This window comes from Urtica dioica, chromosome 6 (assembly GCF_054948205.1).
Source record: "Urtica dioica subsp. dioica isolate 48M chromosome 6, U.dioica_male_clone48M_v1_H2, whole genome shotgun sequence".
Classification (NCBI taxonomy): Eukaryota; Viridiplantae; Streptophyta; class Magnoliopsida; order Rosales; family Urticaceae; genus Urtica; species Urtica dioica.
This window is the reverse complement of record NC_142761.1, coordinates 5,212,488-5,240,059: the sequence shown is the minus strand read 5'-3', so window position 1 is coordinate 5,240,059 and position 27,572 is coordinate 5,212,488. Positions and strand designations below refer to the sequence as shown.

Below are 27,572 nucleotides of genomic sequence, written 5' to 3'. Positions count from 1 at the left end.
TAGTTAGTATAGATGAGTAATTCAACTAGCTCCAATTAAGGTTCAATTAGATACGAAAAATGCGAATTTATGGACCAATTTTACTAGCTTATGCAATTCTGATTTTTTTTTTTTACCCTTCCTGACATTCAATTTTGACATCTCTTAAATTTTATGCAGATGTTCAACTGAAATTTGTATTAAGATGTGAAAATTATGTTATGCTTATATTATTATAATTGTATATAGATGTAATCTATAGGAGGGGTATTCCAATAAAAGTACAGTATTGTTTTCAACCTTCCAAAAGGCACATTTGTCTCTTGTGCCTTGTGTTTGTCCTATCCACTATCCACACATCCATTTCTCTACAAAATTTTCCAAGAAATTCCCAGCCAATATCCAATACTACAACAAACAGACCAAATTACATGTATCTCTGGTAATCAGGCCTCCGGTCCATTCAGTCATCAACAAATTGTCGTACGTACCGCGTGGTTATGTGATTTTAAACGACTCATTCTATATATAATAATTTATTATTTTATTCAGCAAAAAAACCATATGCACAGTGCTCATACAATATATCTCCAAGATTTTAATACATACATAGAGTAAAGAGAAAAGTAATAGCATATCATTGTGATTTGTGGGGAAATAATCTGAACTCAATCCGATCAAATTTCTGTAGATAAATACATGTCACCACATATAAAGTTTTACGTCTAACACACTCTACAACATGTTTTTTTTTTTTTCTTTTCAAAATACCATAGTAAACAAATTTGACCAAAATGCTCACTACAAACAAACACAAAGAAACACTCAAATTATAAAAATATAAATACATAGAAGAAAAAAAAAAAACTCTACATAAAAAATAAAATAAAAATAAAAAAAGCCTTGAAGTCAGAAAATCCATTTTCACATACACATCATCAACCTCCATATTTTGTCACATCTCTGCCTCCGACAATCAGTACCTATTTCCATGAATCTGCATTGAAGAAGAACCAACAAGAACAGAGCAATTCAGAAACAAACAAACCAACAAACAAACAAAGGTCATAAATAAAACGTAATCATAATGAATAATAAGAACACTGACATCAAAGGCAACGAGAGATCTGCAATAGTTGGCATTTGTGAGAACAGTGCTAGTGGACCCACACTCGCTGTCCATGAGCGACACCGTTGACCTGTCGAGCCTCACCATTGACCACGGGTAATGATACCCCGCAGCAGCGGCGGCGGCCGAGGCTGCGGCGGTGGCCCCCACGTGGGAGGAGCACCGCTGCATCCTCACGGCCCTGGGGACGTGGCTGCGGGCCCCGCCCTCCCCGGAGGCGCGCCGCTGCCTGGGCGGGGCGTCCGCGGAGGAGCGCTGCCTGGGCGCGCTCTGGGACCGCGCCTTGGCCCGCGACGACGTGGTGTTTGCCATGTAGGACGGGCATAGGTAGGAGGCGAGGAGTGGGTCCGGGTCCAGGGCCGGCTTGGCTGTGATCTCCTGCGGGCCGGCCTCGCAGTAGGGGTCGAAGTGGGCCCGCGGGCTCGCCTCGCTGAGCTGGGCCGGGGATGATCGGGCCGTGGAGTTGCGGTGGTGGCTTAGTCGTGGGCCCGCCCCGTTGCTGCTGGGCGGGCGCGGGAGGTGGTGGTGGTGGTGGTGGTGGTCGAGGGAGTTCGAGTAGCTGTTTCTGCTTCTCATTGTCGCGTTTATGTCCATCTCTACTATCTTTACATTCTCGTCCATCTCGAATTCCTGTTATAGTTTCGATTACGGTTTATATTGTGGATGATGAGGCAGTCGATGGAAAATTGCACGGAAATAATATGATGCTGGTTGAAATTTTACTTGGTATAATAGAGGGGCGAAAAACATGTTTTTTGTGTTTAAGAAAAATGTATCAAATTCAAACTTAAAGAGATTTAAATATAGACTAACTAGTTCGATTGCGAATTCGAGTTCTAATTTAGTTGAAATTTGGACAACATTTTCTTTAAGAAATAATTAACGAGAAATGAGAAAACGGGAAGATTAACAAACATAAAAGGATAACAAAAAGAGAAAACAGAAAGAAGAAGAAAAAAGAGATTTTAATATGGTTATCCTATTGTTTTTGAGGGGTAGGCTGCTCGCTTCTAAGCTTGTTTCAAAGTTAATATTCTTTTTTAATATAAAATTATATACAAATGTGGGACATTTTGAAGAGAAAAAAAAAAATTAAAGCGGACACAAAAATCTACCATAACAAGAAGAAGAAAAAAAATCGAAATTAGAGGAGAATAAAAAAAAACACAACGGTAAATACTAAATAAACAAAACGAATATTTTATACGACGCGATAAAAATGACAAAAAAAATACACATTGGTTGCGGAAAAGCGAAACTCCTCTAAACTTTGAAACGCGTTTCAAGACTTACATGGTAAGGATTATTAGTGGCGAGATAGCCGTTGTCTTGCAAGGATTTTCTTGGAGTGGAATTCGCAGTCCGGTAGTTGAGCGGGAAATTATTAGCCGAAGATTCGTCGTCGGTGATTGCTGACCGGATTCTGTGGGCCCGGGCCCGCTCTTGGGCCGTAACGAGGGCCTGCATGCACCGTAGCGTGGCCGTGGCCTGTTTCCTCACAAGGTGGCCCCTCACCAGCGCTTGCAACTTCACCAACCCTTTCAACGCACACAACGCCTTCCTCGCCTTATTCATTATAGAGATTTCGAAGAAAAAAAATATATATTATTGTGACATAATTACAATAAGAAAGAAAAAAAATAACATTGGCGGAGTTGGGAATTCCAATTAGGGGGCAAATTCCAAAAAATAATAATTTAGGGGGAGGAAATTTAGAAAATCATTTAAATTTGGACTAAGATTATGAATATTTATAAAATGTTTTAGAGTATAAATTGCAATTTTCAAAAGTTTAGGGGGACATTTGACCCCATAGGTCTAAGGTAGCTCTGCCTTGTATGCCAAGAGATGTCACAAGATTTTTTTATTATTTTTTTTTTTTTTTACTTTACATGTTGTTTGTATCAGAAACTCTTTGCAAAAGACTAGTAGAAATTTTTAAAGATATATTTTATTTTTTTAGTCTGTAAAATAAATTAATTATATGAAAAAATTATTTTTTAAATATTTAAATGCTGCAAAAACCAATATTAAATAAATTATGATGTCATAATTACAAAGGAAAAAAAAAAAAAAAAAACATATGCACAGATATAAACTCTTCCATAGATGTTCACAAGGGAAAACAAAAAAATTATTTCCATATCGTTTATATCATAAATTCTTTGCAAAAGACTAGTATAGAATTTTTTTAACAGATACAAATTAAAGTTAATTATTTTTAAAATAATTAAAATGCTACAAAAACCTATAATTTATAGACCAAATGCTCAAAAAAAGAACAGGGGACCAAAACACTAGCCATAAAAGTTCAGGAGTATCTGAAGACGGACCAAAATCACAAGATCTGGATATATATATATATATATATATATATATTTCATTATACTTACGAGGTAAGATCTGAAGACGGACTGAATTACAACCGCCGCGGCGTCCTCCTCCGACGCGGCGGTCCTGATCGCGATGGCGACGGCTTCGGCGGCGTTTCTCTTGATCTTTTCCTCTTCCACCGCCGCCATCTGCATTACCGCCAGCGGCGGCGGCGGAGTCGGAGGCGGCGGCGAGGCCTCGGCGGCGGAGTCTCTGGAAGATCGCCGGAAGCTCCACCGCTTCTTCTCCTTATTCGGGTTCGGAGTCGTCGATCTGGGAGTGTTGGTCTCATTAGAAGAGATAACGGTAATATGATGATGATTATCAACGTTGTGTTGCTTCTCTTTGCTGTTGTTGCTCTCTTTCTTTCCGGTCAATATGCTTTTCAGCCATTTGCCTGTCTTTCCCATCGATCTCTCTTTCTTTCTTTGTCAACTATATCTAGGATCTATCGGTAATGATGATGATGATGAAGAAGAAAAGAACAAACCGTGTATCTTCGTGTGTGTGTATATATATATATATGTATAATATTATAATATATTTTTTCTCTACTCTTCTTTCTGTTTATATATTTTTGGTTGGTAGTAATTACTAGAGCTCATAGCTCTTCACTACTTGGTGGTGTTCCTTCTTATTGGAACCGCGGACTTAATTGCCTTAAAATAAAAGTTTGTATATTTTTTTTTTTTGGTATAATAGTATATCACGGAAACTTAATTACTTACTGCTCTTCATTTGTCTCTGTCGTGGTTTTTATGAGATAGAGAGCTTATTCTTTCTAGGAGATGGAAACAAAAAACAGATATGGTAGCATTAATGCAAAGATTCTTTTCTTGCTCTCTTCAACCGTTTCCTTGTAAGTCCTATCTTAATAATGACAATTATATTATTGAGATAAACCTATAATTCAAGATGGTGCTAATTTAGTTTCATATTATAATATTCAATTCAATACAACCACTTATGCTACTGTCACGTATTGTAACTACTACTACAACGTGATCTAGAAATATTTTAGGATTATTGTTTGGATAAATATTAATAGTTTTTACCGGAGGGTGTTTTGGGTAACAAAAATGAAAATTTTGGGTTAAATTATTTAAGCATGGGAGGGATCAGAAACCATGTGAAAATGAGACAAGAACATGCGCGATCCGTGTAAAATACTCATAAATGTTTTAGGCTAAGGAAGTTAGGCCAATTGGGGTCCCAAAGTAGGGGAATTTGGATTTGAGAGAAAATGAAATAACTAATGGACACTCTTTGTGGGACCATATACAAGGCATATATACATACATATATGTTTGTGGACAAAAGTGTATTTGTTTCCTTACATACAAATATGTTTAGCACGTGGAATCTCATGAAGCTACTGTCAATTTTTAGAGTGTGTGATTTTAGTTTCATTCTTTATTTTATTTTTTATTTATTTCCAACATGAAGACTCAATTGTAAGGTTTCCTATATACTAAGACCCTAATAGAAGGCATCACTTTTTTTTTTAGTTATTCAATATGCTGAGATTCCACGTAAGTCTTTACACTTGTAATTATTCATCAAGATAATAAATTCATAGGGTTTGAGATATCGTTTATCATTAAGTATAAAATAAATTTTCATAGCTTTTATTTTTTATTTAAACTTATTTTATGGGCTGATTAAGCAATTAGCCAAAATTACACCCATATTTTAAAATTATAGTCCAACTATTAACATATTTAGGAAAATAGCCAATTTATCATTACAACATTCCAATATTTCAATTATACCATTACGTTAATATTATTAACTATCATAGTAAATAATATCATCCATAATAAAAAAATTAGTGAATCTTATTTGTCGTAATAAGAATAACTAAAAATATTTTTTATCATAACAAGAACAATAGTAAATTTTATTTACCGTAACAAGAAAACAATAAACTTATTTACTGTAACAAGAACAACAGTAAATCTTATTTATCATAACAAGAACAAAAATAAATCTTATTTACCATAGCAAGAACAAAAATAAATCTTATTTACCGTAACAATAACAAAAGTAAATCTTATTTACGATAACAAGAACAAAAGTAAATCTTATTTAACATAATAAGAACAATAATAAATCTTATTTACCGTAACAAAAAAAATAGTAAATACGATTAACCATACACCTAAAATATCACAAGCAGAATTACAATCAGTAAATCATAATAGAATAGTATATCCTTGTAATCTAATCGCACATGGCCGAAAATATCAAAACCACAAAAAAAAAAAAAAAAAAAAAAAAAAAAAAAAAAATCCAAGCTTCCAATTACTAATCTTTGAATCAAGAAAATACAAATTGATTTTTTTCTAACAAAACATTATTCAATAGCGGCAGAGCTACTCAAGATATTTTAAGCAAACAAAACCTAGGGAAATCTTCCAAAGCTGAGCTAATATATATCAATCAACGACACAACTATTTTAATACAAAATTTCTTAGCAACCAAACGGAATCAAATAATCACTCAGTCATGATGTATTCAAATCTTGAAATTTCTTCGCAACCAAGTAGAATTTCCACCTATTGCACATCTCGCCAATGGAGATCTTGAAGATTCCTTCTCCGCTGGCCTTGAGAATCCAACGACGATCGCCGTTAGTGAATGTGTTGGTCACTTGTAGTGAAGGTGATCGAAAAAGACAGAGTTCGGCGGGCCGACATGGCGGAGCAGATCGAGAGGGAAATCTCGGTGATGTGGTTGTTCTAGATCCGACAGGTGATTGCCACGCGCTCGTGGATCTTTGTGATGATGGAGTACGTCCATGGAGGCGAGCTCTTCGCCAGGGTCACCTGAGAGAGGATCAAGCGCGGCGGTAATTTCAGTGGTTGATCTCCGCCGTCGATTTCTGCCACAACCGCGGGATCGCCACCGCGACATCAAGCCGGAGAATTTGCTCCTCGTTGACGCCGATGACTTGAAGATCTCCGATTTTAGACCTCCGAGAAGCTCCGACAAGACAGACTTCTTCACACCATCTGTGGGACCCCTGCTACGTGTCGCCGGAGGTTCTTCGCCGGAAATGAAACGACGGCGCTAAGGCTGACTTGTGACGGAGAAAGTAACGGAGAGAGGGATAGAGAGTAGGGAGGAACGAAGGAAAGGGTTGGCTAGAAAGGGTAATTTTGGAATCTAAAATAGCGTGGGCCATTTTCTTAATAAAACTTATAGTTTAGCTATTATTTTAATTGCCTCCATTCAAAATGGCTACTTTGTTACAAATCTCTTATTATTTTATTTATATTTTTATTTATAATTGTTGTAAATCCCGGTTTTCTCACAGTATCTCTCGATTTTTATTGAGTTTTTAGCTGGATCGAACCGTTTTTTGCATCACGGGATTCTCTACCGGTACTAATGCGGTAAACTTCAGTTTTACGTGTATTTTACAGTTTTGTACATTTCGCTACCGAATCTGACGGTAAGCGGTATACTGCGCAGTAACCCATCAGTTACCCCGGTAACTCAAACCTGTTTACGGAAGGTTTATCTAGGAATATTTAAACATTATAAATATCTTTTCACATGCTTTACAGACTGGTAATAAAAAGATTAGCAATATTATTAGTCTTGGAAATCTAAGAGTTATATGAATTAATCCTTATTATTGTTCTATGCAGGCTAAATTTTTGTAATCCATATACAAATAAATATATATATATATATATATGAAGAAATGACAGCATAAATACTTAACATTTTCATAAAGATACTCTTAAATACCTATTATTGTTTTGCGAAAAAAATATATAATGTTGAGTTTCAGTTACACCATTAAGTAAAGTTGTTAAGTTTAACAAAAATACACGTGACAGTCTCATATTAAATAAAATTTACTATTTTTCTCATACTTAATTAAACATCAATAATATCAATTTTTATAACAAAAAACTAATTAAAAACAACTTTGATATTACAGTTAAGCATTTATGATATTATTAAAAATGATATAATAGAAATAAAAAAAATTAATATAAAACGTTATCAAAGTAGTTAATCATTTTTCTAAGAAATTAATATTAAAATATTTTTATAATATCATTAATGCTTGATTGTAATATTTTTAATCAAATTTTTTTATATAAAAATGATATTTTTAATTTTTAGTTAATTTTAAGAAAAAAAAAAATATTAAATCATGTTTAATTTGAGGTTGCCACGTGCATTTCCGTCAAAGTTAACTGACTTTATTTAACGGTGCAACTCAAACTTAACAATAGGTATTTTTCCGCGAAAAAAAAAAGAATAGGCATTTAAGTGTATTTTATGAAAACATTAGGTATTTATACCGCTATTTGTTCTCTCTCTCTCTCTCTCTATATATATATATATATATATATATATATATATATACATAAAATTATGTTTAGTTAGAGACAAGATGTCGCACACAATGTAGAGCCAATGTATGTGATAATCTATTCTGATGCAATAGATGAAAAATATAAATGTATGGCTTAAAGTAAATGACACAAACAGTGATAATTCAGTTTGGTGCAATGTCATCTACTTTGGGGGCAGTTTGCCCATAGAAAAGAAATTCACTATATGTAAAGTAGTCAATAGCACACGTCGGTCTGATATGAACGATCATCGCTTCAATACTTTTTTTCTATTACTAAACGTGAATTTCAACTCATTCTCATCTAAATCTGAAATCCCTTCAGTTCCACTCAAACACTCCCCAAGTTTTTGTATCTATCAACAATGTTCATGAACAATAAACACAAATTACAAAACTCAAAAGAAATTCTAACGCTTAATAAGATGATGAATAGCACATAGAGTATTATTACACCCTAGATACCACACAATCAGTTTCACAGTCTATCGATCTTACACGTCTAAGAACCCTAATTGTGTGAATGAATGCGTCAAAGACTACTAAGAGTAGAAACTTTCTTTTATAGTGGTTAACATCGCTCGAAGTCGAAATAGGATTTACTTACTCATCACGCGGAGACAATATACGTAGAAGGTCTTCCGCTGACAATCTGGTAAAAATGGAATTTTCTTGTAATTGCAGAATATGTGCGCATAGGCTAAAATGTCTCAACATATTAGAGAGCGTGTTGTAAGACATCTTGTCGAGACAAATTTGCTGCTAAAAAATAAGCCAATAATACATAAAAACAATAACATATACCAACAGCATGTACAGAGTGGTGATTTGACAAAGTATATAACTTATAAGACTAAATTTTATGAGGCTACTTATATATACAAATAATATAATATGGGGCTACTTATATGTATTATACGTATTATTTATTCTTTATATATTATTGTTCCTTACAAGCTAAATTTGTAATCTTAACCTTAGTGGTTTTATCTTTTTTAAGAGAAAATCCGAGCTCCTCCGAATCCTACTTTGACGAGAAGCTCGTACTTCTGCAAGAAGGACGCGGTGAGTGGACATTCTTCACTGAAGAAAGATTCATCGCGGCTGGACTTTGGCCAACCTCGGCTGCCACTCTCGAAGGTTATTCCGTCCTCAATCTATTTTTTTTTATTTTTGCCCTCGTTATTTTTCTCAAGTCTGAGAGTTCGTTTTTTTTATATAGTTATCGACGACAACATGAACACCACAGTCTCTGCTCGTGACGCTAGGCGTCAAAAGAAAGCTGCTGTCGGGGTCTCTTCCTCGACCACCATGCCCTCGGGTCCTTCTCAGGAGCCCGACATTGTGATTAACGGGGTCCGCAACCCCAGCGATGTCCCAATCGTCGATGTCGAGGACAACGCGGTCTCGGTGGCGGCGAACGCCGAAGTTGTCCAGGGCGATCAAGCCCTCATATACACACATATATGAAATGAAGAGATGTACTGTGTATATGTGTAGTAAATATCAAGGGCGTTCTAAAAATATGGCCAAAAACAAGCTTCATTTTATTGATTTTAGTCAATGTTTGTCAAAGTTTAGGAATATAGCCAAATAGACTGATAAAAAAAAAAGGTTTGATTTACTCTTATCTATAAACAAATTCGTCACTTTCTATCTCCTATTTTTTTCATACACTTTTTTTTCATAAAAATTTCAAACAACCATATTTATCTCATATGAACTCGAAATTGAGTGATTCCAAATCCTACGGATTCGTGACGCCGAGATCTTCAAAAATAGATCAATTGTGTTTGATAAAAATCATGTTTAATACCATAGATGTAGAAAAATCACGTTACTACCTTAGACATGGAAATAATTGAAAATTTTCGAAAATCATCTGGAAATAAATGGAAACGTAAACATGATGCATTAAACATGATTTTTCATCAAACAGAATGAGTCTAATTTTGAAGATCTCGGTGCCACGAATCTGTAGGATTTGGAATCACTCAATTTCGACTTCGTATGAGATAGATATGGATTTTTGAAGTTTTGATGCAAAAAAAAAAAAAATGTTTGAAAAAAAAAAGTAGGAAAGAGAAAGCGACGAATTAAAAATAAGAGAGATAAAGTGATGAATCTAAAAAAAAACGTTATATTTATTTAAGGACAAATATGGAATTTTAACACATTACTTCTAGTGGCACCTAATATAGTTGACTATTTTTCTAAAACTCTTCAAACGTGAGCTAAATCCAAAATCTTGAGTTTAAGGTGGTCTAGTTAGTTACAAAATTCAAATATCAATACCTTAAGGATTTGTAGAATAATATAATTATGTATAATTAATCTCTAATAACTTATCATGAACCAATTACTACCAACTTTTGTCTAGGGTTATTAAATAAAAATAAATAAACTTTTTTCTAGGGTTCAGTGGCATATTTATTTATTAAAAGCATATCTAGAGTCTTCGTTGATATAATAATAAACGTTTCTAAATGATCATACATAATATTTAGGTAGCTATATAATTTATAGCAGCGTCTAGAGTTAAAAGTTGAACAACAACTATCGCTGATGATAAATAACTAGGATACGCAGAAGTATATCAGTACGTACGAGATGCCATTTATATGAATGAATGAACTACCGCCTTGACGGGTTGTGTTAATTAGTTGGCGTTCAATTCAATGCACTCGACGAGTAATTTACATTTGTCATAATTTCATTTTCAATATTATAGCGCACACATATTTATTACTATATTGTGGGGTTAAGTTGATCCCATGCTCATGAGGTCAATATTCTTACAAATATCATACAACACGCAATATATGCCTCGCACGTTGTTACGGAATAATTAATATATTTTAATTTACAAGAAAAAATATAAAGATATGTTCAGAAATATTTAAGTTTGAAAAAAATATATTTAAAGTTTTGTAAAGATATTTTTGTATTTATGATAAAAAAAAATCGATACGAATAAATACTATTTATGTTTAAGATCTAATCTCTTATTATTTTTTTCTTAAAAAAATATATAAAAAATTCACAAAACATCTGTTCATTGTGTGTTGTGAGTGTCTACCATGCATTTTCTTTATATATTACAAGCAAGCGTGCCCGCGCATTGCAGCGGGATTATTTGATACATTTTAATACCAATAAATTATGTATATAATTGATTAAATAATAATAATAATAAATTATATGTTTGATTTATTGGCTAAGAAATATTACATTATTTCAACATAATCAAAATATGCCAAACGATGTCGCGCAGCTGGAAATTTTTTTTTACGTAAGTCAATAATAATATATATAATTTATTAAATTTGTGTTACTAAAATCATAATAATGTAGATATAATAAAAAAAAAAAAAAAAAAAAAAAAAGAGGAGATTATATATCAGTTATCATATTATACATAGTAACAAAAGAAAACAAAAAAAAAAATTGTTTGTTGTCCAATAAATAGATAGGAACAATTTACGCATCAATACAAACGGCATATTGAAAAAGTAGTTTTTTTTTTAATTTAAATATTTTTTCCTTTCTTTCTTTCTATAATAAATTTATCTAATGTTATAATATTTTTCAGCGAGCAATTGTCGTTTACTTTCATTTTGATGAAAATATATATATTCGATGGCATCACATTTGTTTTATGTTTTTGAGGTAACGAATTTCTACATGTAATTTACTCATTATTAGTTTGATGATATATTTCTAATTGACACCTTTTGCACTAAATAAAATATATAATAAATTTGAAAAATTAAATGAAATACACCAACTTCTAAATATAAAATTGTGCATTGCAATTTATCAATATAACTAATGGTCATATTTTAATACATTTTTCTGAAATTCATTGAACATATAACTTACATTATTTAACTTTAATAATAATAAAAAATTCTTTGTGGTTGTTATTAGAGTAGATAATCATATGAGATAGTTTATTGGGACAAACAGCACGATTCAACAAAGTTTTTGATAGAAAATAATGTTCAAGACAACATATGCGATTCAAACATCAAATGAATGTTAACTAGTTTATTAGAAAGAAAATAACAATAAACTAATGTATCATGAATTTATTTGACAAATGTTCATAAAATAATTGTTAAACGTTAGTTACACTTGAAACAGTTTTTTTTTCTTCCACACGTTGGTATTTTTTATATAATTCATTGAATGACACCTATAAGTACAACAACACTTTCTCCATATCAGCTAGTTGTTGCTAGCAAAAAAAAAATATCAGCCACGTTGATTTTATTATATTTTTATGATTAAAAAAAAAAACACGCACCCATTTTTTCACTTTGAATAGATAGACCATCACCCATTTACTCATCTTTTGTATCTTCGCCATTCTATTCTATTCAAAAGAGTTGTATAAAAAACATTATGGAGAGAGAGAGAGAGAGGAGTAATAAGAAAGAAGAAGAAAAAGGAACTTCTATCGAGATTCAACCGACCTCAAAATTTTAAACTCTTCTCAACTTCAAGCCATCGCTTCCAACTCCATCAAGGACTTGGGAGCCATCACCGAGACCGTCTTCGCTATAACTCACCACATCAATCTGATCAATGCCACGAAGTCAATGAGGACCGCTCAGCTCAATGTTGTTCGTTCTTCACAGCCTCAGATATCGTCCATCATGTGAATGTTCAAAATTTATTCTTTTCTCGTTCGAAAATCCAAGAGGATCTCAAAGATTGTAACATGAACCCAAACGAAACCGTTAATCACCTTCTCACTCAAGGTCTCTCAAAAATTATAATCTTTTACCTATTTCTAGATTTCCCTGTTTTGATCGTTGTGATTGGGGGTTCGTTCGCGTTGGATTGTTATTTGCTTGGTTTATCTCTTTTTTTTTCATGGATTTGCTTGGTTTATCTAATTTTAGGGTTTTAGAAGATTGAGGAAAGTAGATTGTTTTGGGTTGAATTTTAAAGTGTTTGCCTTTTTGGTTGTGTTGGGTTTTTCAAACCTGTTTGTTACCTTAAAAAAAAACAATTGCTCAGATGAAAACAGGGTCGAAGGATGGATTTATAGTACATTATTTGTTGAACGTCCTCTGAATGTATAGTTTATTTTGGCCGTTTCGTTTTGAATCCAAGAATGAGACTCCATTTTTTTTTTAAACACCAATTTCTCATATGAAAGCAGGGTAAAAGAGATGGCTACTTGGTAATTACATTTTACACATAAATGAGAGCCGAGGAAATTCAAAGCTATTGATGTGTATATATATATATATATATATAGGCAGATTGGGAAGAAAAAAAAACTTTCCTGAAATATCTGGAGTTTGATGAAAGAAAGATTTCAGCAAAGCTCTGGAGAATTCGAGACGGCTGCACATGCTATTATTGTAATTTTTATAATGTTCAGGTCCTTTCCACAAATATCTGGATTCATCGAGAGTTAGAATGGCAGAACTTGTAATATTGTTTAATGTTTAGGGTAATTTAATCTAAATTCTTTTAGCTATTTTTTTCATATTTAATGGCAAAACCGTAAAATGTTGTAATTATGCAAAACTATCTCCGCACTGTAGAATGAACATGGATTTGAGTCTGTGTGAATAGTGAAATCCGGGTTTTGCTTTATATATATAATAATAATGATATATAATGTTAATTACGAACTTCAAACTTTGACCATTACAATTAATTGAAGTTCAAAGTATAGTTAAAGTTAGACCACAAGCTGTTAATTGAGATGCATTATTTATGCCTGTTCAATTATAAGGTCACTGAAATTCATGATTTAAGTGAAATTATGGGATAGAGAGAGAGATCCATAAAAGAGCTGAAAGATATTTTATAATCTCTATACAGTGTAATACGGTTTAATTTTGGAGAGTGAGAAATGGAAAATTCCATGAAGCAAATACCAGGTCAAAGGGAATGCATGTAAAACATGCCATGTGACTGCCAACCAATATTTTATTATATGAAATTGGGGGAACACTTCTAATAATAATAGGGCTAACTTATCTGTGATGGGTATTTAAATAACAACGCATCACAACCCGATATATGATATATACATTAGGCATCAATGGCTTCGCTATTGTTTTTAGAAGATCCCATTCATAAAGGTGGTCAGTATTTAAAGGTGGTGGTGCATGGCACTGGTGGCTCAAGTGTGTGTGTATATATATATATATATATAACTGCTTTGTAATGAGCTTCGTACATATGATATATATATATATATATATATATATATATATATATATATATATAACTGCTTTGTAATGAGCTACGTACATATGGTTGTCATTGCACCATCTTTTCTCAATTTAACTAGGCACACTATCCAAGTAAAATAGAGAGTTTTTTTTTTTTTTTTTTTAATAATGAAGACATTAAGTAGTGCCTAATCATGAAATCTTAATGTTTCCAATCAAATGGCGTAAGGCTCAGCTAAAGAAAGCGTCAATCGAGAGAGTCATGTTGATGCTATAAATGCAAACTTTATAACCAATCAAAACTTTTTTATTTTATTGTATTAAAATGAATCCAAACTTATTAATTACCTTACGACACACAGCTTATTATGAATGACATAATAATTTTTTTTTTTTAATTTAATAGATGCTTCTATTAGATAATGACGATCATTACACCTAACCCTGGCTTGGCGGGAGGTACCGCGACTCCCGCTCCCGCCAAGCCCGGACTCCCGTTATCGGGACTAACGGGAGTCCCGTCCCGTTAATGAACGGGACGGTAACGGGAGTCCCGCCTAACGGGATTCGGACCCCGTTAGACGTAAAAAAAAAAAGAAAAAATATTAAAAAAAAATTTAATGAAGTTAAATAATTAAATAAAAGGATGTAATTGAAAAGATTTTAAATTAAATGGGTAGAAATGAAGATTTAAAAGAATTTAAATAATTATATACAAGGACTTAATTTGAAAAGATTTTGAAGTAAATGGGTAGAAAAAATAATAAAGAACAATGTGAAATTAAAAATGGGTCTCCTAAAAAACCTCACCGACCCCTAAAAATGTGCGACAGCGAGGAAAAAGAGTACCCATTTCCTCGTTAATTATTTGAAAAATTATCCCGGACAAGGGCCGGGATATCCCTTAGTTATACAAGTTAGTCTAACCATTGATGTTTACATTTGCGAAATCAACTTCAAAATCGTCAAGAATATCGAAGCACATGAATGTTTCTTGTGCTCGATTTCTATGTTGAATCCAATCATTACCGCACGTCAATGCTTCGACCATCTCCGGTTTCAAGCTACATCTTCTATCGTCGATGATGCGGCCCGCGCTACTAAAAGCCGCCTCAGATGACACGGTTGAAACAGGGATGGTGAGGATGTCTTGTGCCATAGATGACAAGACCGGGAACCTCCTCGCATTCTGTCTCCACCAAACCAAGAGGTCAATGGCTTCGTCATCCGACCTGACCCAATCGTTCCGATCGTACTCTTGGATCTCCGGATGGGACCGTGCGTCGGTTGCGCTCAACCTCGTCTGACTTGTCCCAGTTTCTTGTTGTTAAGGCGATGAGCTGTAAGCGGGCGCGTTGACGAAGACATTCGTGTATTGGTGTCTTCTCAGATACTGCGTCTGTGATTGATATGGTTGTGCTCGATATTGCGGTAGGAGTTTCGCCTCGTATACCTTGAAAAGATCAAAAAAAGCTTGCACGATCCTCCCGAGATCAAGTGCAACGTAATCTTGGTCCACGAAATGGTTTCTAATGTACTTCGGAAATTTTTTTAAACCACCAATTTTACATCGGACGTCTAGAATGGCTCCAAAACCGTATAATAATGGAACCTTTCCAGCCCCCCAATATTTTAAAAACTTGGCTGTCATTGCTTGAATAGAATCTTGAAAAATTGTTTCGTTTTTATATTTATCAAGATGCACAGCAATTGCAGTCATAGTATGAAGACCGAGAAAAGAAGTAGGAGCGTAAACAACAGAGAGATAACAAGTTTCTTTGTAAAAAATATCGAGAAAAGAAACAAATGATTCAGCCATCCTAATATCATATTCGGATATAGCGTTTTCGGCATGTTCGCTGTTAATGTAAGAAACAATAACATTGACGTAATGCTCGGATAAGAAGTTGGTCAACATGAGAAAGGTAGAATTCCACCTAATTTTGTTATCTAGGTGAAAGGTGCGTTCTTGTAGACCGTTTAGTCTAAGGCGTCTCTTAAGCTCATCTACTCTAGAGGTTGAACTATTTATCCAACTAATGTAATTCCTAATCTTGTTGATCGAAGGGTCATAACTAGCGGCTCCGGCTTGAACTATGAGGTTTATGATATGGGTAGCACAACGTTGATGCAAAAGAGTATCGTCAACGTTAAGTTTCTCCTTTAACTCCCTAATCATGGCGTTGTTGCTTGTGGCATTATCTAAGGTTACAGATATAATCCTATTGGTCAAACCCCACTCACCTATAACACTAACTATGATGTCTAAGATGTTTTCACCAGTGTGAGAACCTTCTATCCTCCTAAAGGCTATGATACGTTTGTTTAGGTTCCAATCGTCGTCTATATTGTGCACTACAACGCTCATGAAATCCATCTTAGATTGACCAGTCCAGATATCCGAGGTTAAGGCTACGCTATACCTACCAGATGATATTGTGTCTTTCATTTGTTCCTTTTCTCCTAAAAACCATTTTAGGATATCGGATCTCAAAGCTTTCCTAGACATTATTTGAACGTTTGGAATTATAGAACTAATGAATCTAACGAAGCCTTGAGATTCGATATGACTAAAAGATTGATCGGTGGAAACAAAATATTCTACTAACTCACGCCTAAAGCTTACAGGATCGATGTGACTTACCTGGCTTGACGAGGCTCCAGATGGAGTCCCCTGGCAGTGCCTGTGATGACTCCACAATAGCGACGTCCCGACTCTTGTGTTGTGAGCGCTGAAGATTTTGCCACAACTGTGACATTTTCCGGCTTTTTCGCCGTTCGCAATCACCTCTTCAAAGAAGGTCCACACAACGGACCTAGCACGACGTCGTGGTGGTTGTTGTTGTTGAGGTGGTTGTTGTTGTTGTTGAGCACCTTCACGTTTTTGTTGTTGTTCTTGTCGTGCTCGTCGCTGTCGTCGTTGTTGGGTCTTCTCTTGTTGTTCACGTTGTCGAGGTCGTGGAACTTGACTTCGAGGTTGAGGTGGTGGTGGTGGTGGTAGGTCTTCTTCTTCTTCCTCCTCCTCCTCCTCCTCATCTTCTTCATTTGGATTTTGGGTTTCATCGTCATCTTCTTCTTCATTTGGATTTTGGGATTCACGTAAATGTTGCTCGAATACTTGAAATTCTTGAAAAGCCACTTCGGATGGCGGAATTTGAGCTTGATAAGCTTGCTCGGGATCCATTTGAGGGTAATATGGGATTTGGGTGTTTGGAATTTCGGTGAATTCCGAATGGTTGAAAATATGAGCAACATAATTTGGATCGAAAGAGTATTGGGTGTTTGGGTCGGGGGCGTTTTGAGACAAGTGCAACCAATTTTCTTCAAAACGGTGCATTCGTTCACCTCGGGAAGCTCTTCCCCTTCGACCTCCTCGGTTGTGGGATGAGGATACCATGAAAAATTGAAAGCGTTAGAGAGAATTTGAGATTAAAATCGAGAGAGTTTGAGAGGAATTGAGATTGAGATTGAGAGAGTTTGAAGGAAAGGTGTGAAGAAAATGAATGAAATGGGGGGGTATTTATAGATTTTAGAAATAAATGGGTAAAAAAAAATAAAAAATTCGGCCGAAATGTTAGTAACGGCTATAAAAAAAAGGTAAAAAATTCAACGGCTATTTTTTTTTATCCAACGGCCGAGATTTAAAAAAAACGGGACTAACGGGATCACCGGATCCCGTTAGCCAACTTAACGGGACGGGAGTCCCGTCCATCACCAGTAACGGGAGTCCCGCTCCCGTTACTGTGCCTAACGGTAGCGGGGATTCCGTCCCGTCCCGCTACCGTTAGGCCAGGATTAATTACACCCAAACCCTTTCATATAATAAAAAATATGATCTCAAGTTATAAAATATTTAAAACTAAAATTATATGATAATATGAAAGTCCAGATCTACTGAATAAGTTAACTTGTTAAGTTTGTTAGGTGTTGTTAAGAAGTGTAGGAACAACTGCAAAGAGAACAAGCAACAGACAACAAGTAAATAATGACAAGTAAAAGACATCAAGAATGATAACCCAATTCTGCATCAAACATCTACTCTGGGGGGATATGAATCTCGGTGAAAAGAGTAACTTCACTAGACGATAGTATGAGTACAACGACGGAATACAAATAGATGATAACCTTCCACTATTCCTAACTCCAAACTATTCTAGGTACTCACTAATCTAAGCTCCCCCTAGACTTGAGCTGCCCTCACTTTTCACTCTAACACTCTCTCAGTATATCAATGTATATCAAACAACAACAACCACTGTAAATACTGGTTTGTTTTCGCCGGAAAGACACAAACACTAGATAACAAAAGACACACTTTTTTTCTTCAAAAGGGTTTCGGCGACACAAGTGTGTAACCCTACCCAAGGGTGAACATTCTCTTTTATGCTTGACAAACAAAATGAATGTCATCTGATCCAAAACAGAGACAGATGACGCACATCCACAGTTAAAAGCTGTCAGCGAAGCCACGTCGCATCCTTACATAAATAGATGAATAATGTTCTGTGTGATGCGAGGAACAACATGAGGGACAAGAGAATTGCTTGAACCAAAACGTCAAACTCCATGTAGCAACAATATCGTGCAAGTTGGAATCAAATTTTGAGAAACTTAATGGCTTTTTAATAAGATACTGACAGTTAAAGGATGGACTCAAACATATGAGGATCACCAATCACAAACTACGACCAAGACTCGAATATAGAAATAAACTGAAGATCACCAACTAACCAAGACTCGATCCCTCATCAGGCCACTCAAACTTCTGATGAGTGGAATTTATATGTATGAATCTCTCATTCTCGGAATTGAATTTAATTAGTTCTCCAGTGTTTTTTATGGTTATGTCGAGTACTTATGGTGAATTTCAGTTAAAAGATGAAAATCGAGAGCCATGACATTATTAAAGTATATTATAGCTATTTGGGAGCATTCGAAAGCCAAAACAAAGCAAAACGGAGTCATCGGAGAGGAGAAACAACAATTTTAAGCCCGCGCGCCACGCCCTGCACTCTGTGCGCAGCGCTGTAGTTTATGGCGCAATCTTGATACCTCTCTGTGCACCGCGCTCAACGACTTGCGTGTCGTGCGACCTTCGATCCTAATGTCTTTATTACTCAATTTTGAGCAATTATGGACCATTGAATCTTATCCAAAGGATCAAATTGCTCCGAAAAAACCATAAAACTAAACAAATTTGTAACTTCAAAAATACATCTTTACATTTGTTTTAGTTTGATTTTTGTGTTTGGCTAATTTTGAGAGTTGTTGGAGCAAGAAGAAGTGTTCTTTATGGGAGTTGACGAGTCTTCTTCTTCTTCTTTATTCTATGCACTCTAGAATATTATTGAACCTTGATTTTGACTAATATGAGAGAGAGTGTGTGTTTTATTTTTACTTTCATAATAATAAATTTTTATATTTCAATACAAAACTGATTAATTATTGCTCATAGAGTCATGATTCGCGAGCGTATCCCGGAGGTGAATTCCACATCTGAACATTTCCGATAAAATGTATGTTGACTATTTGATTATATTAATTTCTAACATAATGTGAATTTCTATTTTTCTTTTCCATATATTATTAGTAGTGAAGATAGTTTTACCTACAAAGACATTGTGACTTGATTCCCAAAATACTAAGAAATATTAACCACTCTTGTATATCTTGCATATAAGACAAATACTAGCTAGCTAGGTTGGGATTAATACCCAAGTCGCTTTTTTTTCTTCATCATCTGAACTTCTGTTCATGTGTCATCCTGGCTATTGGAAGGAAATGGAAATTCCATTTCCAATAAGCTACCTTCCATTGTTTATTGGAAATGGTATTTCCATTAGGCATTTTGGTGCCTTCCATTGCTTATTGGAAATGGAATTTCCGTTAAGATTAATGGAAATCCATATTTCCATTAACTTCCAATAAGGAATTAAAAAAAAATAAAAAAATCATTTATATTAATTTTATACAATATAAGTTACACACACACGCACACTGCAACATTGCCTGACACACTCCTGCACTCTGCCTACACCCCAACGGCAACATTTCCTACCAACTCTTCCGACACGTGCTCTCCCACTTCCGCCACATGTTGGAAGGGATCCTTCCGTCTGCCATACTCACGGTACATGGAAGTACCGTGAGGCACACACACCACACGAAATTCCTTCCTTCCGTGTGGTGCCGTCCCGTGAAGCCAGGATGAGTTCATGTGCATACCATTTCAAATATTCTTCGACATTCTATAAATAATGTCTGAATTATATAGGTTGTATATAAGCACAAATTAAGGGGAGTAAATTACAACACATTATTATAGAATAAATACTCATGTGCATGTGAACGTTCGTCATTTCCACTGGTTGTATTGTATGTTTTACATTTTCTGTCTAGCCTAATAATACATATTTAGCATAATAATACATATTTGAGTTAAAATATTTTATGATGTTATTGTTTGCTTCTTCAATAGTTTGGATGTTTCTCTGGCTCCTTTAGGTTAAGGTTCTTAGGGTTTGGAATTTATACGACTACTTTGTCAGTTTTATCGGGGCTTAAAATCGGGAACGGAGTCTTGAGAAGCTCATTAAGGAGTTAATTTGATAAAAAAAAAAAAAAAAACAAAAAAAACAAAACAAAGGAGTTAGGGGAGCTAATTTATAAATTTCTAAGATAAAAAAAAATATAATCTTTTTAAAATTTTTGTCAAAAGTGTAAAGTGTAAAATAATTTTTTAAGGGGGCCTTGAGCTTCCCTCAACTTACTGTAGCTCCGTTTACTTTACCGAATTGAAGATCGAAAAAGATTATAAAGGCTAAAAAAAATGTATCTGAAACATTTTTTTTAGCGCTCAATGCCTTCTCTCTAATTTCTAGGCTGCTTCTATGTGTCTCTCTATGCAACTTTTTTTAAAAAAAAAAATAATAAATAAGAGAAAGCAATACAGTAATTAAGAAATGCTACAATGATACATGTGTTTTTTTCCTAAATTTGTAAGTTGTACAGAGAGGAATGTCTCCCATGATTATTAGATTAATATTCTTTTTTAATTAAAAAATTTCCAGTGTTCTTTATAGTTATTTATTTACAAGTCATCATTATGGTTGTTATTTTTTGTTGTGCCATTAATTTACCACTAGTCCCTTTAGAACCTCAAAAATAAGATGGAAAAAAAAATGAAAATATCTACTTTTTTGTTGCTGTTTGAATTGATGAACATTTTTTGGGAAAAGTAAGAAAAATAAACATCGGGAAAATTTTATAACTAAATGAGAAATTTCATTTTTCTAAGAGAATCTATCCAAATCGTTCTTTACTTCTAAACACAATAAATTGTTGAATTTTGGTTTTTCTTCAAATTTTAATTTCTACTATAGAATTTGGATTTCAAAATATAGTCTTACTACCAGAGACTCATATACATGCATGGTCCGGAATTCAGAGTTCCTACTAGTCAAATTAATCAGTGATGTCAGTTTATTTTCAGTTTACGATAACAAAGTTCTGATGATATTTTACTCGGGGCTGTTTGGTTAACTTTTTCAAAACCGTTTTCTGTTTTCTGATTCTAAATTCTAGAAAACAGTTTTAGAAAACCTGTTTACTTAGGGGCCGTTTGGTTATATTTTCCATTCCTGTTTTCTGTTTTCTGATTCTAAATTCTAGAAAACAGTTTTAGAAAAACTGTTTGGTTATAAATTCAGAAAACAGATTTAGAATCATGTTTCTGTTTTCTTTGAAATTTGTTTAGAAAACAGAAAACAATGAAAAGTTGTTTTCTATTTTATCTCTATACAATTGAATGGAAAACATAACCAAACAACATTTAAAATATTCTGAAACGTAATTCTAAATCTGTTTTTTAAATTTAAAAATTAGAATCAGAAAACAGAATTTAAAAACAGAAAATGAGTTTAGAAAACTAAACCAAACGGCCCCTTATGTTTTTAGAAAACAGATTTAGAATCATGTTTCTGTTTTCTTTGAAATTTGTTTAAAAAACAGAAAACAATAAAAAGTTGTTTTCTATTTATCTCTATACAATTGAATGGAAAACATAACCAAACAACATTTAAAATATTCTGAAACGTAATTCTAAATCTGTTTTTTAAATTTAAAAATTAGAATCAGAAAACAGAAATTAAAAACAGAAAACGAGTTTAGAAAACTAAACCAAACGCTAGTGTTTGTGAATATCTTCGCTTAAATATTCTCTAAGAATACTCTAGTACTATTACATTAATTTCTATAACAATCAATCATTAGGTCAAACCTATTATCATAATCTCCTGATTAATATAAACATATCTAACTCCTTCTGGTTTATACGCTATCATAATAAAACCAATCAGCGACACGACAACAAAATCTATATCAAATAACCATACGAAGTGTCGGCAAAAGCTTTCCAAGGAAAATATATATCCGTTGTTTTGCATGAAAGCAAATCCGATATATTGATTGAATCAATGCCATTTTCAATCGCCATCAACGATGTACACTACAAAGTGATTATGGCATGTACGGAGTTCTTGTACTATATGATTCAAAGTAATTTTATGTCATGGACTAGCTTCGATCGTTTAATTTGCGGTGACTAATTCATGGCAGATGAGTCCATAAATGACTAGCTACCAAATAAATAAAATGTGGTCCAGTAATTTTAAGCCCGTATATATGGTTTTATAATTTTGGCAAAAAAGATAAATGGGTTTTCGCAATAGAATCTCTGTTGACAGCTATGCAAAATATTAACAATTGTGACAGTTATAGAAAGTGGGTGATGACAATTAATTGAATTAGTCTGATTGTAATTAATGATTTCAATACCCCTCTCACATATTGTGTCCTTCTTTCTTTCTTTATTTTTATAAATGCTTCTAATTAAGAGTTAGAAATAAAAAAGAGCGGAAACTAGCTAGGGTTATATTGATAATAGATGTTACATACTAATAAATCTCTAATTGAGCGAGTTAGGTATCTAGCCCAAACAACCCATTATTTTAAAATTATAGCCCAATTATTAACATATTTAGATAAATAACCAATTTATTATAATAACATTATAATATTCCAATAATACCCTTAATGGTTGTTATTATTAACTGTCAGAGTAAATAATATAAATGGTAACAAGAAAAATAGTAAATTTCATTACCCATAATAAGAACAATAGTAAATCTTATTAACCGTAGCAAGAACAACAATAAATCTTATTAACTGTCATCTCCGTCGTCTCCGGCGCCAGAATCGAAGTTTTCATCAAAGTTTCAAACGGCGAAATCTCAACCCTAGCTTTAGATCCGAACGTCGCCATTAACTGGATCGCCTCCAACGTTGCTCCATTCTCCGACGAAGTCTCACTCGTCTACGTCGAAAACGAGGTCTTGACATTCGGCGACGAAGCTCTCAAATCTTAGCTTCTTCCGGCGATTTCAAGACTGGAATTGCAACCTTCAAACGGTCGGATCCGCGCAACAGCGAGACTCGCTGATGTTCGAGATTTTTTCCGGAGGAAGATCATCACGGTTAATCAAATTAATCTTCACAGTTAATCCGATTAACTATCACAGTTAATATGCAGAACTGGACTTGCGACTTTTGAACGGTCGGATCGGCACAACCGCGAGACTTGCCGATGTTCGAAATCGTTTTCGGAAGAGGTCCGTCATAGTTAATCAGATTAATCATGACAGTTAATCCAATTAACTATCGTATGAAAAACTCTAGAATATGAAATCGCACCTCCACCGTCGCGTGCGCCGGCCCCGCCTCTGTCGCCTTGGAATTCGACAAGCGCTTCAACTCGGAATTTGACGACAACCACGTCATAATCAATTTTGGAACCACCGGTGAGGAGAACCGGTGCGAGCTTCTCCGGAAGGGACACGAGGCGGTGGCAATTGAGTCTAAAGCTCCGTCTTCAGCACCGGCAACGAAGAGTCTCCGACGAAGATCCGATGGATCGCAGAGGAAGATTGTGGTGTGGTATTTGAGTGTTTGGACGTGGGTGTGGTGTGATTTCATCCAAATTTTGTATCAGAGAAGGAGAAAAATGTATTTTTGGGGACTTTAATCAATGTTAGCTATCTTTTAAAATAAATTGATAGTTTGGCTACTATTTTAATCTCTCCTCTTAATAGAGGTTAGATACTAATAAATCTCTAATTCAAATCAAATATAAATAGTCAATAATTTGATTTATTAATGGCCAGAATCTAAACAAAAAAATAGAAGCAGTTTCTGTTTTCAAAGTCTTATATTCGTATACCTGTCAAAGCATCTTCACACATCCAATATATTTACGCGTGGATGAGAAGCTAAGGAAAAATTAGGGCTTTGGACATTTGTAAGACAAAAAGGAACATGGTTCCTTTTTTTCCCCTAAAAAAACTAGAATAAAGTAATAATTAATATATATTAATATTTGTAAGTAATAATTATTTATATAAAATGTAATTAATAATAATAAGATATTCTCTAGCATATAACAAATATATAATTGTGGGTGTCTATATATTGTAAAAAAGAAATTATAATTTTTGGTGATATTAAAAAATTATTTGGTAAAAGAATATAAAGATAATTGGAATTAAAAGTTAAAGTAAGACAATAAAAGAGCTAGGAAAGAGAAATTATAAGCCAAAAGCAAACGACACGTCCAAAAAGCTTAAAAATATAGCTTTTAGATTTTTAGTTAAAACATATTTTATTTTTACCTAACCCAAAAAAACTATACCAATCAAACGAAGATGAACAGTAGTTTTTGTCTCCGACTTCCTCTTCTCTCCAACGAGACAGACAGAAACTCTAAACTCTAAATAAAACCTAACTTGTGTTTCTAGAGGCTCGAAACCGTATATATAAAGTCTTAGGTCATTTTTGGAGCATTTGGAACCATTGGATTTGATCGAACGGTCGATAACAGAGCAAAAATCGAGAAAATAAAAAGTTGCATGGGCACTTGGCGCCGCGAACCCACCTATCTGCGCGACGCGCTTCTCTGTGCGCTGAGACGGCTTGTTTTACGTAGAGTAGTTTGAAAAAGATGTGAAAAGATGTGCGCTGTGCGGCGCGCCGGCTTCCTGATCTTTGTTTTGACTCTTTTAATATCCCATTCTAACTTGTTTTGAAGCCCCGATAACGTTCTTAACACCTCTCAAACATGTCAAGTTTCTCAAAACACATTTAACATACTAAAAGTCACTCGAGAATGTATGAAATTCAAGATCGGGAATGAGTTATTAATACGCATAAAGTGCTCTTATCAAATACCCCCAAAATTGAACTGTTACTTTTCCTCAAGTGATGAAAATAGAAACATACAAAATAAGCTAACTAAAAGAACGGTAGAACTCGATGATCGATTTGACTTGTAAAATTTATGTTCGCCTCAACTACGGATTTATAGAGTTACAATGCAATGGATATTCATGATTTTGATCTGAATTCAACTACCAAGTGTGACAAAATATGAAATACAAGCTAGTGTTACCTTGACCATTTACAACGTTTCTCAGGTCTCATGAACTCTCGGGTACCAAGCTATTCAACCGCCCTCAATAGATTTCCTAATGCCGAATTACTATGAATATTGGCTCAACACACCCATATTCCCGAATCCTTTATCTTAGTCTCCACTAATGTACACATTTCATCTCTAGTCGGTCCATAGGTTTTTGTGGCTTGTAACGTTCAGGCTAGGATCTATGTAATATATGGATAATTTAGTGACTAACAATAAACCTAGCAAGGATCGCGAATCATTTCGGACAAATCCCTCAAACCTCACACTACTCTAGCTCTAGCACTCCACCTCTCCCACGTTACTCCTCAAAATCTTCACTCCAATAACTCTCGACTCAACACACATATCTCCAAGTCATATTATCTTGTTGACACACAATAATTACACAAGGAAAAATAAATAAAATAAAAACTAGATGCTAGAAGTGTGCATCAACCTAAATTTTTTTTTTTATATAGCTAAACAAAGGAGCATAAAAAAAACAAAAAATAAAAATGATTTACAATGTTTAACGATTTTTCACGCATTTATTTATTGACTTGTAGGTTACCTCTAACACTATTCGAAAAATTTGCAAATGACTTGTGATGATGTCTTTACTATATCGAATGGATTCTTTGTGAGAATGTCTTCATGGACTATATTTTCATTACGTGGATAAGAACAAGAAGATGAGTGCTTAAGCTTTTTGTGCACGAATTCTAATGGATAAAGATTTATTGAGTCGTCACATTGGCTTTAAAATCACACTCAACTAGTCATGAACTAAAATAAGAAGTTATTCTAATAAGCATGGAAAAAAAATCCGACAAGTTAAGAATCCCCTCCAAACTTGAAATAAACATTGTACACAATGTTTTGGACATAAAAATAGAGGGGCTGGAATGCTTACCTGATGGGGCGCCTCCTGCGCAAATGAGCACGTCAATGCTCTGGGGCATTTTTTTATATGTTATGAAAATGGCCTTGAAAACTGAAATTCTGGAAAAACAACTAGGTTTCTAACCTTTGAATAACCCAAAAAGTGTCTTTGAATAGTGTTAGAGGAAGTTTTCAATTACTCTTCATACTTCTCACCATGTTCATTAAAGTTGCGATTTTTCATTTCTAATACACCATTTTGGTCCGAAGTACCAGACATGGTATATTGCGCAACAATCACACGTTCTTGAAGAAACTTCGAAAATGGTCAATGTGCTTGTCCATTCTCAGTGTATCTACCATACCTCCATCTGATATAACTATCTTGATTTGTTTACCCCATTGTTTCTCTACTTCAACCTTGAAAACTTTACAAGCGTCTAAAGCTTCATCCTTAGAATGAAGTAAATAGATATACATATATTGTGAGAAATCATCTATGAAGCTGATAAAGTATTTTGGACTACTTGCATCCATATCATGACTATAAATGTATGTATGTAAAATTTCTAACAGCTCATGGCTTCTCTTTGCACCATTTTTTAGACTTTTTGGTTTGCTATCCCTTAATGCAGTCCACACAAGTCTCAAAGTCAGTAAAATAAAGAGCACTAAGTACTTCTTCATCCACCAATCTTTTAATTCTTAAAATGGAGATGTGTCTCAATCCTCGGTGCCACAATAGAGAAGAATTTTCATTCATGTTACAATGCTTCAACTCAGCGATAACATTTATGGAATTATAAGCAACGCTATTTTGTAATGTAATTGAATATATACCATCATATAATGTACCATAACTAACAATTTCGGATTTATTCAATAATGTCAAACCATTTTCCGAAAAGTTAAAGTTAAAACCAAAGAGTACAATTCTTGAAATTAAAATTAAATTGCTTGAAAATTTAGGAACATAAAAGGTCTTTTTTAAATGCAACATAGATCCACTGCTTAGCACCAAACTGCAAGAATCGATAGCCCCACACGTGAGCTCATCCTCCATAATGGATGTATTGTTTTAAATGTAATAACTATATCATTTTTACCAATAGAAA

At 34.2% G+C, this 27,572-nt stretch overlaps 1 protein-coding gene across 1 annotated transcript; it reads right to left on the bottom strand.

The window, feature by feature from the left end:
• Positions 1-625: 625 nt before the first annotated feature.
• Positions 626-4,167, bottom strand: IQD19 (IQ-domain 19). The gene is made up of 4 exons (XM_089617766.1): positions 3,502-4,167; positions 2,402-2,674; positions 1,088-1,738; positions 626-976 (listed from the first exon to the last, which is right to left on the bottom strand). Exons 1-4 carry the CDS (start codon positions 3,889-3,891, stop codon positions 956-958), a joined length of 1,335 nt encoding a protein of 444 aa, XP_089473892.1. The 5' UTR covers positions 3,892-4,167; the 3' UTR covers positions 626-955.
• Positions 4,168-27,572: the final 23,405 nt, after the last annotated feature.

Bases quoted from the DNA above. Each gene is read 5' to 3' on its own strand.
- IQD19 (XM_089617766.1), bottom strand. From the start codon at position 3,891: ATGGGAAAGACAGGCAAATGGCTGAAAAGCATATTGACCGGAAAGAAA. The intron at 1,739-2,401 runs GTAAGTCTTGAA...AAACTATAACAG, and splicing joins CCACTAATAATCCTTACCAT to GAATTCGAGATGGACGAGAA. The intron at 977-1,087 runs GTCAGTGTTCTT...TCTTCAATGCAG, and splicing joins GATCTCTCGTTGCCTTTGAT to ATTCATGGAAATAGGTACTG.